This window comes from Cygnus atratus, chromosome 4 (assembly GCF_013377495.2).
Source record: "Cygnus atratus isolate AKBS03 ecotype Queensland, Australia chromosome 4, CAtr_DNAZoo_HiC_assembly, whole genome shotgun sequence".
NCBI lineage: Eukaryota > Metazoa > Chordata > Aves > Anseriformes > Anatidae > Cygnus > Cygnus atratus.
In genome coordinates, this window is record NC_066365.1 from 4103104 (window position 1) to 4117007 (window position 13904).

General features: G+C 39.7%; 1 protein-coding gene across 1 annotated transcript; it reads right to left on the bottom strand.

The window, feature by feature from the left end:
- Nucleotides 1–1169: 1169 nt before the first annotated feature.
- LRIT3 (leucine rich repeat, Ig-like and transmembrane domains 3) lies at nucleotides 1170–13400 on the bottom strand. Its single transcript, XM_035543639.1, has 4 exons — nucleotides 13285–13400; nucleotides 11575–12053; nucleotides 3491–3796; nucleotides 1170–2476 (listed from the first exon to the last, which is right to left on the bottom strand). Exons 1-4 carry the CDS (start codon nucleotides 13398–13400, stop codon nucleotides 1374–1376), a joined length of 2004 nt encoding a protein of 667 aa, XP_035399532.1. The 3' UTR covers nucleotides 1170–1373.
- Between the last annotated feature and the right edge of the window lie 504 nt (nucleotides 13401–13904).

A 13904-nucleotide genomic window follows, 5' to 3' on the forward strand; every position in this document is an offset into this window, starting at 1 on the left:
GCTCCCCAATATGCCAACAGGCAAAATTTAATCCTACGTCAATGATACCAACAAATGATATTCAATGATACCAACAAATGATATTTTGAAGTTAACTAACTAAGCTTTGGTTTTCAGCTTTGAAGCAATATTTCTCCCTCTGGAAAGAGGGAATGCCCAATTTCCAAGCAAAATAAACAGTTCTTCTAGGTATAAAAAGATCCAAGAAAAGAGTACAGTTTTCGTTTTTAGGAAATACTGTGGTTCCCGGTTCACACATACTTCTAACCATAATACTCAAACCTAAAATAACAAAGCCCTGTTATTTACTTCAGGCATTGAAAAAGCAGCCTCAGAATAGGCAGTTCATTATTGTCAGTAACAGGCAATTCTGTATTCATTATTATCATCAATATTAACACTGGATTTTCTAAAGATTGGGAAGCATGCTCATAATTAACTTTCATTATGCTTGTTAAACTTTGCTACATATTCAACATGACCTGAGGACAAGACGTCATCCTACTCTATCTCAAAGTACACTATAATGCTACAGTGTAGTATGTAATACTGTGTAATATCTACATAACATACAGCCATGTAACAATCTGCCTTGTATTACACAATGTCACAAAATTCTCTCAACAGAAATTTCTGAAATTGCTGTATATAGCTATATGCATACAATTAAATTCTAAGGCTGGGATTTTGCAACAAGATCATTTACTGGAATTTCACACAATATCTATTATCTCTCCTAGAGTCACTCATAGTGATAGCTTACCTGAGCTTCGGAATACTAAAGAAGCTCCTTCACCACAGCATCTCCAAAATGATGATATGATGTATGTATCAAAACTCTCAAGAGTTCATAAACTGCGGCTACCTAGTTTCAGTCGATTGGCCCAAAATCACTTCCAATTCAATATACTGCACAGAGCTGTATGACATTTTTAAACAAAGCTTCAACCTCAATCAAAGTATTTTGAGCTGTTTTCCTATTATTTCAAAATGCATAGTTTTTATGAAAGTCATGATTAACATTTGATTCAAATGAGCACATCATACAGCGAAATGAGAGAAAACAGAACAATGTTTTAATGAAACGATGAAATAGAATATCTTTAACCAAGTAAACATTTCATGCTGTATTCATCTTTCAAAGAATGTCATTCCTCCACATCCAAAGTCACAAACAAAAAAGAAAAATCATTAGGCAACATTTTCCTTCTGTTCCCCCTCCTACCCACCTCTCTACCCATCCAGGAGAGTTCGTGATATCAGATGATATGTTCTGACCACCACCTGGCACCAACCTGCTTCCAGATGCAGCATCATCACTTCGGACTAATTTTACCTGTTGCATATTTCATCTCCTCCATCCTCACCCATGTTCAACAGAGGTACTCAGATCTAGAGCCTTCACTTTTGAAAGTCATTTGAGAATCCATACTTGACCTAGAACAGAGGAGAAGTCTTTCTGATTCATCTGTGTACCTTCGTGCCCAGAGCTCTCCTCCTGCATTCACTGCTCGAGGCTTGAGAGAGAGTGTTTCAAACTTTACATAGGTCTCCTTTGCAAGGTCAGCTTCCTTAGCAGTTTTGGGTTTCACATGGAATTTTAAAACTTTGTATAATAAGAAAATTATCAAAGGTAAAACAACCACGCATGCTGCACTGCTGGCCAATATCAAAATAGGAAACTGAGATGTGCTTTCATCATTTAACCTATCAGTAGTGAAAATAATGCACTGCTCTTTTGTAGGCGGCACTCCTTTGGGTGAGACACATGCCATATACTGAGTACTAGGTTGCAAACCTTCAATTGTGACTTTGTTTTTACTAGGATCCGTGCTCAGAGGCAACATGTCTTTATCTCCATACTTTGAATACAACACAGTCACTGCGGAGTTGCTTGAGGCATTGACAGTTTTCCAAGTTAGGGTCACTCTTTCGTCTGTTTCACTGATCACTCTTAGGCTCTTCACAGTAACATTTTGCTCAGCCATTGCTGCTGCCTTCAGTGAAGTCTCTTCACCTTTTTCACTTGCCTCCTCGATCTGCTTTGTCTCCTCACCTTTCTTGCTCATCTCCCCAGGCTGCTTTTTGCTTCCATTTGTCACTGCCTTTGAAATTTTCTTTCCATCAACCATGGGCCTGGATTGCTTCTTGTCAGTAACCCTGGCACTCGTTGATCTTTCAGTGGTAACCGGTGCTGTGGTGGTTGACAGGGTGAGAAGAGGTGTGGTGGTTCTCTCAGGTCCCTTCTTGGATTCCCCCACTGTGGCATTCTGTCTCTCTGCCTCCTGCTTCCTTCCATACTTCTGTGGCGACACAGTTGTGGTAACTACACCAACTACTGTGACAGTAACGGCAGCTTCTGACATTCCTGCCAAGTTCTTCGCCTTACATCTGTATTCCCCTGCATCCTTGTATGAAATCCCTGTCAAGCTTATTATGGACCATCTGACACCCTCTCCAGGTGTTTCTTGAATTACTGTAGGAAAACAGAGTAAAACATTATAAAAAGAGAGATAAAGAAAAAAGTAAACATTTTTCGACTGTTTTTTTTTTTTCCCTATGAATTATTTCTACCAGAAGGAATCATATGTATTAAACATTTAAAAAAAAATCAACAAATTTACACTAACTATGGAACTCCTTGCCATATTATATTCTTGCAGAAAAGTGCTCAGTTTAGGTCAGAATGGAATAGAATGTCAGGAGGAATTACAAGAGAGTTAGCAGTTTTATTAAATAAAAGAAAAACAAGTAAGGAGAAATCAAAATGACAAAGCCAATTAACTATGAAATACAAGTCTCACTGAGTAAATACAAGTAACACTGAGCACACTAGCTGTTTAAAAAATTTTGGGAAGTTACCTCTGTCATAAGATAATTCAAAACTTTGGACTACTACCCTCTTCAGAACTAAGAGTTAAGATAACTGCTAACTACTTTGACATAACAAGAAACTTTTCTGTTTGTTACTGCATATATATCCATCACAGTACATCACAGCAAGAATGGTATTAGACAATCACAGCCTCATTAGCATTCCAGGTAGGCACTGCAAATAAGCAATAAATATTTGCAAATAACGTAGAAAACATGTTTATGGGAAATCCCACATTTATAGTGCTGTGTTTTAAGTGGCTCAGTTACAGCCTCACTAGCTTTTTTGTTATCATGAAAATTTTGAACGAAAAAGAATATTTCAGTAATGAATGTTCCTTTCTGCTTTCCAGCTTCTGAATTGGTACCCAGCTACCCCAACCTCTATTTTCCCTTATTCTCCCCCCCTTCATCCATTTCTTCCCCACACAAATTGTTCTTATTACAGACCACAACCAGAATCAGAACAGTCTGTTGGACCTAGACAAAGAATAGTATGGTGCAATACCTGGTCCACTGTCACTTAGAATAATGATCTCAAAGCACAAGGAACCCAATAATTTCAGGCTCTCCCATTTCCTATAAAATGGCTATTCCTATAAAAGAGCTATTATACCTGTATAGTTCACTGGTATATTGTCTGACCTAGTCCACGTAAGCTGTGGCGTTGGGTACCCGGTTGCATCACAGCGTAGCAGAACATTGCTTCCCAGCGGGGAGGTGATTTTTGTTGCCGATGTCATCACGGATGGCTTAAGACACTGCTCTAACTCTGCTCTCTGGAACAAGATCCCTGCCAGGTTCTCAGGTCCGCTACACGAAACCAGTGGATCAAGAAGGACAATTGAGGTGTCCACAATTTTGGAAAATTCAATTAGCTTTGAAATGCGACAGTCACAAAACCATGGGTTGTCCTGCAAACCTGAAGGAAGAAAGGGAGTGGAAAAAAAATGTTGTTAGGCAATATCTGAATATCGTGATTACAGTATGACACATGACTATCACCAAGTATAATCAAGCAGAGACATGGGCCTGTTCTGAGTCAATCTTTTTCAATTTTTCTTTTTTTTTTTTTTTGTTAGCTAGTGGGGCACTTTTTGCAGATGTGAAAAAGATTATAGATGTTTATTAAGTTAAACCTTTTCTTCACATAAATTTACAGGAGCATAGTAATAAGATGGCATTACCTTTGCTTAACTTCCCTATTTTTATAGGAAAAAAAGCACTTTGAAAAGATGTCTTAAGACTGATGATACATTTTCACCTGCCTGCAGCTTCTGAAGAGAGAGCTTCTCAGGCTGTTGCACCTTGTCACTTCCCTCTGCTCTTAATGTCTCTTTGGGCTCTTAGAGTTTGATCTTCTCAGGCCCTTTCTTCCATGCTTGCAGAGAACATGACGATTTAAGGGTTTAGAGCTTACGCAAATATATTTGCCCTTTGAAAAAAAGGATATGGGCTAAGGAGAAAAAGCTTTAGGCCAATAACATTCTTATCTGACTCTGAAGCATACCAATATTCTTAGAAATCTGGTTTTAGTTTAGGACAGTCTCTGAAATACATTCAAAAAAAAATAGGAGAACAGAGGAAAACAGGAAGGACCCTGGAAAAAGTTGGCAGCTATAACATTTTCATGATGGCATACAAGAACAATCCCTCTCTTCTGTTATAGGCTATAACATTTGCTTCTGGGTTCCAACATCTTTGAACAGGAGGCTTCCCCTCTTGATGAAGTTATCATGGCAAAACAGGGCAGGTATTTCTGAGAAATATGTCCAAAACCTCAGCTGGTGTCCATTACTTGGCTATGTTGATCTCAAGAGAGCAACACCCACTTTACCAGGTAGAACACCACCTAGCATATCACTCAGGAGTTCAAATATTTTCTCATTTGATTTCTATTTTTGGGCATAACTTTTTCATTTTATTCTAGCATTAACAATAAGCAGAACTTACAGACTAAAATGAGGGATGGTATGCAAGAATCTTTTGCTACTGAATTTACTGATTAGTGTAACAGACAAGTCACAGTAATTAATTTAAAATTGAAAGAAAAAACTGAAACACTTGCCATTATTGTTCAGAGTATTTCTAGGAATTATCAATTCAGCTAATGGGAAAATTCTGCTTTTCATTTTGGAAGAAACCTACTGATGAAAGAGTACATGAATAATTAACTAGCAGTTCCTTCTATCACCTGACCGAGATTAGTTTATTTTGAGCATCATGGAAGTGATTGGTTAAAACAGTGGTAAACCCCAATTAATCCCCACTCTTTAAAACAAGACCTGACCTGAAGGGATTCCATGACTTTGACATCACAATCCAATTTCACCCCTTCCAGACACAAGAGATTTTACATCTATTCACCACCTACTGCCTTCAGGAAAGGAGAAGGAGAAATCAAGGAAACTGTATCAGCAATCACTTTTCTTTAAAAAACAAAAGAATAATCTCCAAAATATACAACTGATTTCCTGTGAATGTCAAACATTCACAAGCAAAAGAGATATCACCTGAATGTCTTCCATACGTCTACGCACATCAATTATTTCCAATCAAGCATATGTATGTCGCTATTTGTGCTCATCTTTTAAGTTATGGGAGCTTTAGTTTGTAAGCTAGAGATAACATTTTTTCATTCTCACTTGCTTATAAGGGGCCAATTTTCATCACCATGTTAAGAAGGAGAGACCATAAGTGCATTTGAAAATGAAATTCCCCTTAAGGTATAAGAAGGGAGACAAGGTCCCCCAGAAACAAGGACTCAGCTGAGAGTCCCCTGTAACAAATACTGGGGAAAAGCATGGGAACTCTCCTGTACATCCTCGGTACTGCCTGGAAAGGACAGAAGCACGGGGCTGCTGGGCTAAAAGTGGATGGAAGGGCAGGAAACTGTGGGTCCACGGCATTAATCAGGACTGATCTGCAGCGCTGGTAGGGATCGCATCTCACATGCAAGGCAGCAGACTTTCCCTTACAGTGGACGATACTAAAAATATTTCTGCTACCTTTCTGTCTCCTGCATGCTTTGCTACAGGAAAGAATTTTATTATTATTATTATTGCTTCTAATACTAATGCAGTGCTGAAAGATCTTTCAAAGCTATAAATACATGGCTTTCATGTTCTCCCAGTGTCTAAGAGGAGAACCAAAGCCTCTGCAATCTAAACAGAGTAACAGAAACAGGCAAAATAAAAGGAATGGCAAAGCAAAGCCATTAGAATAGGTGGGCATTTAGTCTAGGACACAGGTTTGATCATCTCAGATCATTCTGAAAGCCTGGTTTCAGTGGACGAAGAAAGCTGTCATCCCAGAAGAGACACTACTTTTGTGTTTCAGCGCAAAGGAAAGAGCTGTTTCAGCTAGTTGTCTCATCTCCCCATCCATCATGTTGCCCAGTGGAACTGGCTGAAGAAGCAGGACATATATAAATACATATAATACATACAGCCACAGGAGTTCCTTCCTTGCCTCCATGGCTCATTCCTTCTATTTATTTGAGTCTTGCCAATACCTGGCAGTATACACATTATCTGCTGTAAAACATACACAGCCATTGTAAGTCATCGAATTGTGTAAATTCCAAAAATAAAAAGATGAAAGCACAATTGACTTGGAAGCAAGGATAAAACACTGATTTTGATTACACTTCAGTTAGCTATTGAAGGGAAAACAAATGGGAATGTAAACTTCTGCAATTTCACAGCTTGTGTTTACAAGGTGGTAGAAGTGAGAAAGAACACATGAAAGAATAAAGAAAAGGTTACAAAAAGGTAGAAGTTGAAGAAACTGGAAAAAAAATGCGGAGCTCTAATAAAGCAATGAAATAGGAAATTATTTTCCTGAGGGGATACTAAGAAGAGAATATAAAAATAAATATAAGTCCCCAACGGCATATGTATCTGTTAGAACACCAAGTATTTATAAATTCTGGCTTCTTTTGCAGAAATATTAAGGCAACTTATTGACCTGAGTAAGAAATATTAACCAAGGCAAAGCAAATGTTGATAAATATTTATGCATTGCAATATACCAACACAATGTATGTTAACATCAAATAAGGATTATAAATTGTTCTATTAAAAAAAAAAAACAAAAACAACTTCCTTTAATCTAGGTTTAGCATACTTTAAATTTGCTCACAGATTTATATGTATGGTTGCTTGTACAGGGGCAAATACGTATACATATGTGTGACTGCATGCATATTTTTGCAGTCTTCTCAGTAAGCAGGATTCCCCCACGCTGTGTCAATATGGACTTTAGTGTTTGAAATAGCTATGAGCAAAATTTCCTTTGTAAATCAGTAACCAGTCTCAGACCATAGCTCATACTATATACTGTGTTTCAGTTGCTGCAAAATGGGAGTACATGAAATATCCACGTTTTTGGCCAATGGAAATATTCACCACAGCTTGGGCCAACCTACCCAAGGCTATCCTCTAGCTGAAGCTACAGAATTTCTGATCCATGGTTCTAAACAGTAAATCCCACTTCTCTCACTGTGTCCCAGTGCTTCCAACACACTGTAATTGCTAGGGAGTAATTTTGGGAAGAGTGGCATCTACCCCATAGCCCAGCATAACCAGTGGGATCCTGATGGACCTGCTGAGTTTCCAATTTTTGGCACCTCTACACGTAACAGAGGCAAGATTTCATCTAAATGGCACTCTGTCAAATCCTGGACCCCTCCGTTCCTCTCAGTGACTCACTAGATGTAATTTTCCATATGGAAAACGCTGCTACCGTCATTCACGCCAGAAACATCAATCTCTGTACAGCGGCCAATGCTGAAACTTAGCTGTGATTTGGATCAAAGAATTAGGTTATAGCTCCAGTGCTAACCAAGAGAGGGCCAGATGAACTCACACCCGGGTCCCTTGATCATTTCCACTGTTTATTGTCAGCTCATTCCACAGCTTTGTTTTGAACTGTTCCAAAGGGCGACCTCCAAGACAAAGCCAGGAACCAAGCGTGCTCTGGGGACCGCTGCCTGAAGGGAACATGGGTGAGACCGCATCAAGAACGGCTCCCTCCATCCTGCTTGTTCTCCCAGTGCAAGCCCAGCAGGCTTTGAACCTTCAAACTATGCTGTGCGCCTGCCAGTCCATCAGGCATGTAACACAGGTGCTGTGTCATAGTAAAAGGGCACTGTTCTGTGGTTTGCAATGCCATTCTTGCTTTACTTCAGCCTGTCTGAGTTGAGAAAAATACACTACTACCACCCACTTACATTTTAGAGACACTGAAACATCCCATCAGGCCCACAGAAAACCAAGGGGCAATTCTTACAAACCATGGAAGAGCCAACTAGCTTTAAAACCAGAGCTGGCCCTAAGGATGAGAGCCAGAGAGAACCACCCAGCCACGGGGCCAGGAATCATTCCCTGAGCCCCTTCCTTATAGCATGGTGTCCACATTGAGGGGCGCCACGTAGCATGGTACAATCGAACCACCCTGAAGTGCAGAGTTTATGAACTGGCACAAGGAGGTGCTAATTTGCCAGTCACCTGGCAAAAGCAGCCCATGGCTTCTCCAAGAGGCCTCAAAGTGCACACGGGGGACCATAAACTTTCTCTTACATGCGACTCTTGATGCTCAGTCAAGACATTACAGATAAAATTGCCTCCTGGTGTTAGGAAATACATATGCGCAAATGAGTTTGGGGGCTTTGCAGTTGTTGATGCTGTTAATTAAATACAAGTGACAATCTTGTTTTGCCAGAAGTAGGAGAGGAGCTAGTTCAAGCCATAATTGCTTGCACTAAGCAGAATCTGACTGTTATTTTCCTGACTAGACAAAAGCAGCATTTATTTGCTCTGGGTTCCAGCTTCTAGCAGTGCTCTGGCTGCAGTTACCATTCCTTGTAGGTGCATGGGCCAGACCGAATGCTCCCACAGAGCACCACTCTTGAGCACCAAAATGAGCACTGTGTGCAATTGTGGGCATCACATTTTTCAGAGAAACTTTTAAAAAAGAGTCTAGAGGGAATCAGTAAATATGGTAGGAAATGAAAAATCTCATAGTCGTCTATAAGAAACAGCTGATAGAAACGGTGCGACTAGCTGAGAAAGGAAAAGGCAAACGGGAAAGGAAAATAACTGAAAGGTTACTATAAGAGAAGGCAATTAGTTTTTCTGCATGCCCATCTCATGTAGGACAAGAGGTAATTAGCTTAGTTTGCAGTAAGGGAGATTGGGGTTGGATATTAAGAGAAACTTTCTCACTGTACTGCTAGATAAGCACTGGATGAGGTTACCAGTGAAGGCTCTGGAGTGGTCTGCCCACAGGCTTGGAGAACAGCACTGACTTGGCCAAAGGTTAGGAAGAGCTCAGTTCACCTGGATCTGCATCCCAGCAGGACAGAGGCCTTTTTGAAATCCTTCCTAATTGCATGCTTCTGTGATCCTTACCTCCGCTTCAGAGGAGAGAAAGAGCATCTATGGGGTATGACCCTCCTCCCTCAGCCTCCAGCAGTCCTCGCGGAGACACGAGGGGTGTCAGAGCCACGTCACACCTTGCTCCAGTTGTTCTAAGCCAACATCTCCTATGGCTGGAGCATTACAGAGACACCTCAACTCCTACGGCAACTTTCTTGTTTTTTTTTTCCAACCATACATTCCAAAAAACTGACTCCTCTATAACTGTCCATCGACAGCAACCTAAGGATGAGCCGCTGGCAATGGGTGTGAGCGGCATAACTACAACTTTGCAAACTATTATCTATTAATATAGATAATAAATACTTATAAATAATAATACTTATAAATAATTTATAATTATAAATAAATAATTAATATAGAGAATAAAACTTACACCTAGTCGAGACTAAGTAAACTTGTCAAAATAACCAGCATTGAAAGCATTACACTTTCTAATCTTCAGAGGAGGGGAACATTTTTTTTTTTATTCACTACAGAGTTTCTTATACAGCAAGCTCTGTATGTCTGCACTGAGAAGCAGGCATATGAAGGCTATACACCATCAACAAGTGAAAATTCAGCAAGTTATCCACAGCTTGCCTAAGGTAGACTGACTCAGCACATGGACAATGGAAGTACTACCCACCAAACCATAGTCTCAGATCCAAATCTATAATGACTGCACAGAGCCTCCCTCTGAGTGTAATATTAAAAAAGGAGCAGCAAGGCTCAGTTTGTACCCAGCGTGCATTCCTCTCTGCAGAGCTGTGCCCAGTTACAGTTCATAAATGAAAATGATCCAAAGGTTGCACCCTAAGTCTCTGGAAAACTCAGTGCTTGTACCAGAGGGGTTGCCAGGACTAAAGGGAGCTGGCAAAGTATGTGCACAAACAGCCTGCAGATGTGTGGGCAGAGGGGGAGGGCAGGCAGGCAAGGGGAGGAGAGTGTGTGGTTTATTGTTTTTGTTTGTTTGTTTATATATATATATATATAATTTTTGTTTGTTTTTTATTATTTATATATATACATATTTTTAGTAGTAGCAGCAGCAGCAGAGAGGGCTATGTAAGAAAAGGAAGCCAAATAACCTCTGGGACTCCCACATGAGGAGATAGATCATCAGGAGGATTAGATCTAGCACAGTCAGCTCCGAAGCTATTGCCTCCTCTAGCCTTCAGTGTGGGGACAGGGACACCAACACCGAGCTGGACTTACAGCCTTACAGCCTTTTTTTTTTTTTAACCCTGCATAAACCAAGATCCTTTCAGTGCTGCAGATCTACAGTTCCATGTATGTGGGGAACTCGTTCAGCCCACGAGCCTCTATTAAGTTAATTACATACAATCTCATCTGAAAAAGAGCTTCGAGTTACAGTTTCTGCTGTGAAACAAAGCAGCTGAACACATGAACGCTGAGTAGTGGCTTCATATCAAGAAGGTGGGACTACTGGGCAGCACAGGGCAGGGCAGATCTCCACCCATGGGTACAGCACTCCTGCAGTTAGTTTATGGGGAGCCAGCTGTTACCTGGCGCTGGTTTTCCCCCCTTCTGCCTGCTACACTACACTACAAAAATGCCAAAACATGCACTTACACATGACAGAAAAGAAAGCTACTGATGGACCTGATCCAGCCATGCTCTGAAACTGAAGAGAAAAGGGTTACCTGAAAGGCTATGAAATGAACAGAAAGTGAGAAAATAGAAATAGAAATCAAAAACAGAAATAGAGCACAAAGTCACAAAAAAAAAGAACTGACATGGTGGTCTACTAGAAACTAGAGATGGAATAAAATTATGAATCATGACAGTCTGGCCAAGCTATTCTTAAACCCTCACCTTAAATACTACAAAAAATACTGTGAAGTTGTATGCATTAGAGTCCTGTTTTTCCTCTTGTATTCACAAGGTAAATTGGCAAAACTTGAGGATAATCAGTCCAGCTTTAGAGCAAGCAATGCAAAGCCAACACGAGTCATGGGAAGAGCAGAGCTGTCCCCTCTCAAACCACCTCTCTCTGCAGCACTGTATTTCAGGACAGACTTTCAAATATGCATTGACTGTAGCTACTCATTTGGCTTGTGAGCCACTGGAAAAAACAGCTGCAAGTGGACACTATCTTTATTTTAAAATCTTCTATCACCAGCAGAAAATAAACTAATTGCAGAGCAAACCAGAAGGATGACCTGGATTAAAACCCTCCTGAATCCCAGATGGGTCCCCTTGCTACGTAACATTTAGGTACCCGTTAAGTAGGAACAAGACAAGCTCTTTAACATACCCAAAATGACCCTCTGGGTTGGCAGAATGTCTGTGCTCTTGGGGGGGACAGCTTCTGAGAAGGGGGGCCAAATGTCCATCAGGTCTGATGGCAAGGTGGTTAGCCTGTTGCTGGATATGTCCAGATAGGTGACGTTCCTCAGGTACCTGCCAGCATCGGCTGGAATGCTGGTCACTTTGTTGTTGTGTAAGTCAAGAGTCCGCAGGTTGGGCATCTCTGCCAGAGATTCCCAGGGGAAAGTTGAGAGCAGATTACCATCCAGCCGTAGCTCATGCAGCTGTTTCAAGTTGTAGAAGCTGCTGATATCGATGTTGGCTACACAGTTGTAAGTTACCCACAGGTACTTGAGATCTACTAGGTAGTAAAAGGCTTCAGTCGGGATCCTTCGTATGACAGTTTTTTCTATTCGAAGTTTTACAGTATCCACAGGAACATTCACAGGAATCTCAAACATGTCAGGGTCATTACAGAGCACAGACCTAGCATCATACAACAAAAATTAAAAAAGAGAGTTCTGCATTTCTTTATCACAAAACTTATTTCTGATTTAAATGCAAGTGCTATTAATTTCTGCAACACTACCAGCAGAATAAAAAGTGACTAATCAAGAACAGTCTACATTTAAAATTTAAGATGACAAACATGGATTTTCTAAAGAGAAAAATGAATATAAATAGCAATGATACTTCTATATGAAATCAAGATTTGTTTTATTCTAAAGCGCTTAAGCACCATCTTCTATCATTTTACTGGCAACTGAAAAGTAGAAGAAATTGTATAAGGAATAATACTTGTATGTACCTCAAGCGAGAGCTACCTGACATATTTTACTAAAATTAAGATTATTAGATACTAATTTTTCTGCATGGTGAACACTCAAAGTATTTATGTATCTTCCTTTACCTTTCAGAATAGACCAAAAATTGAGAATGTTTGCATATTTCTCTAAATGAGAGATTTCTAGCCATATTTCTGGTGTCTTAATAGAAACAACCTGCTTTTCAGAGGTTCTAAGGATGTTCTGTTCCCATGATTTCAGTGAAATGAGATTTCTCAGCATCTTCAAGAATCAGGATGTTTCCCTTCCTTTCGGGTATGTTGTGTGCACACAATTAGTTTAAAGATTCTCGTCCCATCAAGAAACCTGTCTTTAATTCTTTTCTCCACCTTTTCCTCTATATTCTTCTTCCATTTTACTTTCTCCTCCTGCAGCTTTATACTAGACATGTTGTGACAATAAATAGGTGAAACAGTATCTTACAAAATTGACATGACAACATCAATATCATCAAATTAACCTAATTCTTCATTACCCAAAATTATATGATTTTCCTGCAAATTAAGAAAAGAAGAATCTACTGTAGTTATTTAAACCAGAATCACTTTACAGTAGACAAACAGTTTTGTAGAAATAGAAAGGACATTACAGGAGTAGGAAAATCAAGGAGCAGCAAAAAAAATTGCCTTGTGCAAAACCTGAAGATTTAGAGTAGCTAGCTGTTAAGAACAAAGCCATTAAAACAAAGCATAATGACCATCTGCTCCTATTCAGGAACACTGCTAGCCATGTAACACTAAAGTAAATTATGCCATTATTTCTAAGTAACCATGCTAAACTGTAATTTGCAGTGTACAAGAGAATGTTATTTCCAGTGTCCTCAGTCCTTTTGCTTATAAATTGCCTTGTATAACAAATAATAAAATGCATACCTTGTTCCAGTGCCATCACTTCTGCCATGGTAAATGCAAGTGCATTGCGAAGGACAAAAACCACACGCTTCTTCGAGAAAGCTCATTATGAGGTGTAAGTAAAAAAACAGATACATGGCTTCCTCCCAGCAGAACTGATGCAAAAAAAAAATTTGAAAACTTTATTCCTATGCACTCATGTGCAGTGTGCTAGAAATGTGAATGTAGACATCCATTTAGTAACAGCAGATTACATCAGATTAGCTGAGATCTGAAGTTGCTTAACCTTCAAACGTATCCTGAAAGGGATCAGTTAAACCTGCTTGTTCGTTACCATGTCAGAAGAAGGCACTCTGTTTCAAATTATATGCGACATGTTTCAAGGCTATTTTAATATGCAGTTGTGGTTGCAGGGTTAGTACATAAAATACTTCTTTGCTCCTTCTGAAGGAGTTACTGTCCATATGGTGTTACAAGGTTCCAGGAAGAAAGCTAGTACAGCAAGAGGATATCGCATGACATTTACTTTAATACTAAAAAGTACAAATTAAAAGGAAGCTTAGATTCTAGAACTTCCAAAAGATCTTGTAGAGATGGGTTTTAACAATAACACGCATGTATTTTAAATAACGGTTACACAC

Coding starts and splice junctions, on each gene's coding strand:
- LRIT3 (XM_035543639.1), bottom strand. CDS start 13,400: ATGTATCTGTTTTTTTACTTACACCTCATAATGAGCTTTCTCGAAGAA. Junction 3,797..11,574: donor AACCCAGAGGGTCATTTTGG/GTATGTTAAAGA, acceptor TTCTTCCTTCAG/GTTTGCAGGACAACCCATGG. Junction 2,477..3,490: donor TATACCAGTGAACTATACAG/GTATAATAGCTC, acceptor GTTTTCCTACAG/TAATTCAAGAAACACCTGGA.